Source organism: Chaetodon auriga, chromosome 13 (genome assembly GCF_051107435.1).
Source record: "Chaetodon auriga isolate fChaAug3 chromosome 13, fChaAug3.hap1, whole genome shotgun sequence".
Taxonomy (NCBI): Eukaryota; Metazoa; Chordata; class Actinopteri; order Chaetodontiformes; family Chaetodontidae; genus Chaetodon; species Chaetodon auriga.
The window spans coordinates 19,569,130-19,572,047 of NC_135086.1; the positions used below are offsets into that span (position 1 = coordinate 19,569,130).

Consider the following 2,918-nt stretch of genomic DNA (forward strand, 5'->3'; position numbering starts at 1 on the left):
CCCGCGGAGGCAACAGAAGCGACACTTTGAAACTTTGAAAAGGGTAACGCTGCTTTTACGTGACTGCGGGAATAAACCCGAACAGGAGACGTCAAGTGGATCTTACACATCAGGCTCCGGGCGCAGAGACCGGAGACTTTTGGACATCTTGTTGAATTGTGATTTTTGTCTTTTTCTGGACAACTTTTCCCCGCGATGCGAGCCGCCGGGAACCAGCAGGGCTGGTAAAAATGTTACAGGGTCGTTAAATTTATTGGAACGTGACCGCCGGAGATGAACTTTCTCCGTAATGACTGCGGGAGCTGTGGTGAATGATTGACACCTGTGGACCTGTATGGACAAACGGGGTTTACTGTCAGAAGTTCAGCTTGTTTTGTTTTAATCATTAAGAGGCTGAAAGGTGCTTTTTTTCTCTCTCTTGGAGCGGAATGAAACTCTGGTCCTGATCTATCCTGCAGAGGAAGAAAGTTTTCATCCAGGTTTCCGACATGAACTCATTAATTTAAGGACGCTGCTTTACCCTCCGCCATTACTTTTCCCATTTGCCTTGTTTCTGTCCCCTATAACATGTTCTACATGGCGTTTACGGCGAGGCACGCGCCCTGCAGCCTCCTGGTGCTGCTGTTGTTGTTGTTCCGGGGTCCTGGGCTCACGCGCGGAGCCTCCAAGGACCTCGTGTGTGAGCCCATAACTGTGCCCATGTGCAAGGGCATCGGCTACAACCTGACTTACATGCCCAATCAGTTCAACCACGACACCCAGGAGGAGGTGGGGCTAGAGGTGCATCAGTTCTGGCCCCTGGTCCGGATCCGCTGCTCTCCAGACCTGCTCTTCTTCCTGTGTAGCATGTACACCCCAATCTGCCTGCCAGACTACCGCAAGCCGCTGCCGCCCTGCCGCTCCGTGTGTGAACGGGCCAAACGAGGCTGCTCCCCTCTGATGAGCCAGTATGGCTTTGAGTGGCCCGAGAGGATGAACTGCGAACAGCTGCCTCAGCTGGGCGACGAGACCCTGTGCATGGACCAGAACAGCAGCGAGACCACCACCCTGGCTCCACCCTTCCCCAAGCCCACCCCTAAGGGCCGGACCAGACCCCCCAGCCCGCCGCAGTGTGACAGGGAGTGCCGCTGTCGAGAATCCCTGGTCCCCATCAAGAGAGACTCTCACCCTCTGCACAGCCAGGTCCACACTGGCCCCATACCCAACTGCGCCCTGCCCTGCCACCTGCCCTACTTCTCAGCCGACGAACGTGCCTTCACCAGCTTCTGGGTGGGACTCTGGTCGGTGCTGTGCTTCATCTCCACCTCGACCACCGTCGCAACCTTCCTCATTGACATGGAACGCTTCAAGTACCCAGAGAGGCCCATCATCTTCCTCGCTGCCTGCTACCTCTTCGTGTCTTTGGGCTACATCATCCGCCTGGTGGCCGGTCATGAGCGGGTGGCATGTGGTACCAGCAACAGTGTTGGTGGCGACCAGCTGTACATCCTCTACGACACCACCGGCCCCGCTCTCTGCACCCTTGTCTTCTTGCTGGTGTACTTCTTTGGCATGGCCAGCTCCATCTGGTGGGTGGTGCTGTCCTTCACCTGGTTTCTGGCTGCAGGGATGAAGTGGGGCAGTGAGGCCATCGCAGGATACTCTCAATATTTCCATCTCGCTGCCTGGCTCATCCCCAGTGTCAAGTCCATTGTGGTCCTGGCTCTCAGCTCTGTGGATGGGGACCCTGTGGCTGGGATCTGCTACGTAGGAAACCAGAGTCTGGAGAACCTGAGGGGATTCGTACTCGCACCTCTCGTGGTTTACCTTTTCACCGGCTCACTCTTTTTGCTCGCTGGCTTTGTTTCTCTCTTCCGCATCAGGAGCATCATCAAGCAAGGTGGCACCAAGACAGACAAACTGGAGCGCCTGATGATCCGCATCGGGCTCTTCACGGTGCTGTACACCGTCCCTGCCACCATCGTGGTGGCCTGCCTGGTCTATGAGCAGTACTACCGGCCTGGCTGGGAGCGAGCCTTGGCCTGCTCCTGCCTCTCTGAGCGCCAGCGCTCGGGCGTGGGCCCAGACTACGCCATCTTCATGCTCAAGTACTTCATGTGCTTGGTGGTGGGCATCACCTCAGGGGTCTGGATTTGGTCTGGAAAAACCCTGGAGTCCTGGAGGAGGTTTGTGGCTCGATGCTGCCCCTGCTGGCTGCGGAAAGCCACTGCTCCACCCTCCATGTACAGTGAGGCCAGCACTGCTTTAACTGGACATACTGGAACTGGTCTGACATCAGGGATCTACCATAAAGCTGCTCCATCCCATATATGAACTCTGTGGCACAGATTTAAGAGGAGTAAGTGATGTTCACACAGAGGAACCAGTCACCTCTGGTTACCCACAAATCACTATCCAAACACTCAGAATGTGAGTGCACACGAGCGTCTGCATGTGCATCACTGTGCTCTGAACTCCAGCTCTCACAAAACTGTGACAATATGAAACACAACGCAACAAAAGGTTCAGTGAAAAAAGGGAAAGATTAAACAAACCTGGGTTTAAAACTAAAGAAAATCCAGCACAGCTTATTTAAAGGAGGGTCTGACTGTTGAAACTGCTTTTCTAAGCGGTGGAACTGAAACAGTCGACCAAACGTCTTCAAAGCCGGCAGAGGTGCATGGATCCACGATGGAATCACACGGGCTCTATCGGCTCATCCTAAGAACTGAGAAGAAAAACATATTTATTGATGTATATATTGTATAATTTTTCTGGAAAAAAAAGAGAAAATTAGGTGTATAGTGTGATATGTTTAGTTTGTAACCGAGCCACGAGTGAAGTGTGAGACACCACAGAAACAGATCTTGTCTGATTTGAATGGTATGAACCTGTACATATATGTTTCATGTCAGTGTTTGAGTGACATCTGCTGTGTT

General features: G+C 53.2%; 1 protein-coding gene across 1 annotated transcript; it reads left to right on the plus strand.

Moving 5' to 3' along the window:
* Positions 1-469: 469 nt before the first annotated feature.
* fzd5 (frizzled class receptor 5) lies at positions 470-2,419 on the plus strand. The gene has a single exon (XM_076746789.1). The coding sequence runs from the start codon at positions 568-570 to the stop codon at positions 2,311-2,313; it is 1,746 nt and encodes a 581-aa protein (XP_076602904.1). The 5' UTR covers positions 470-567; the 3' UTR covers positions 2,314-2,419.
* Positions 2,420-2,918: the final 499 nt, after the last annotated feature.

Coding starts and splice junctions, on each gene's coding strand:
- fzd5 (XM_076746789.1), top strand. CDS start 568: ATGTTCTACATGGCGTTTACGGCGAGGCACGCGCCCTGCAGCCTCCTG.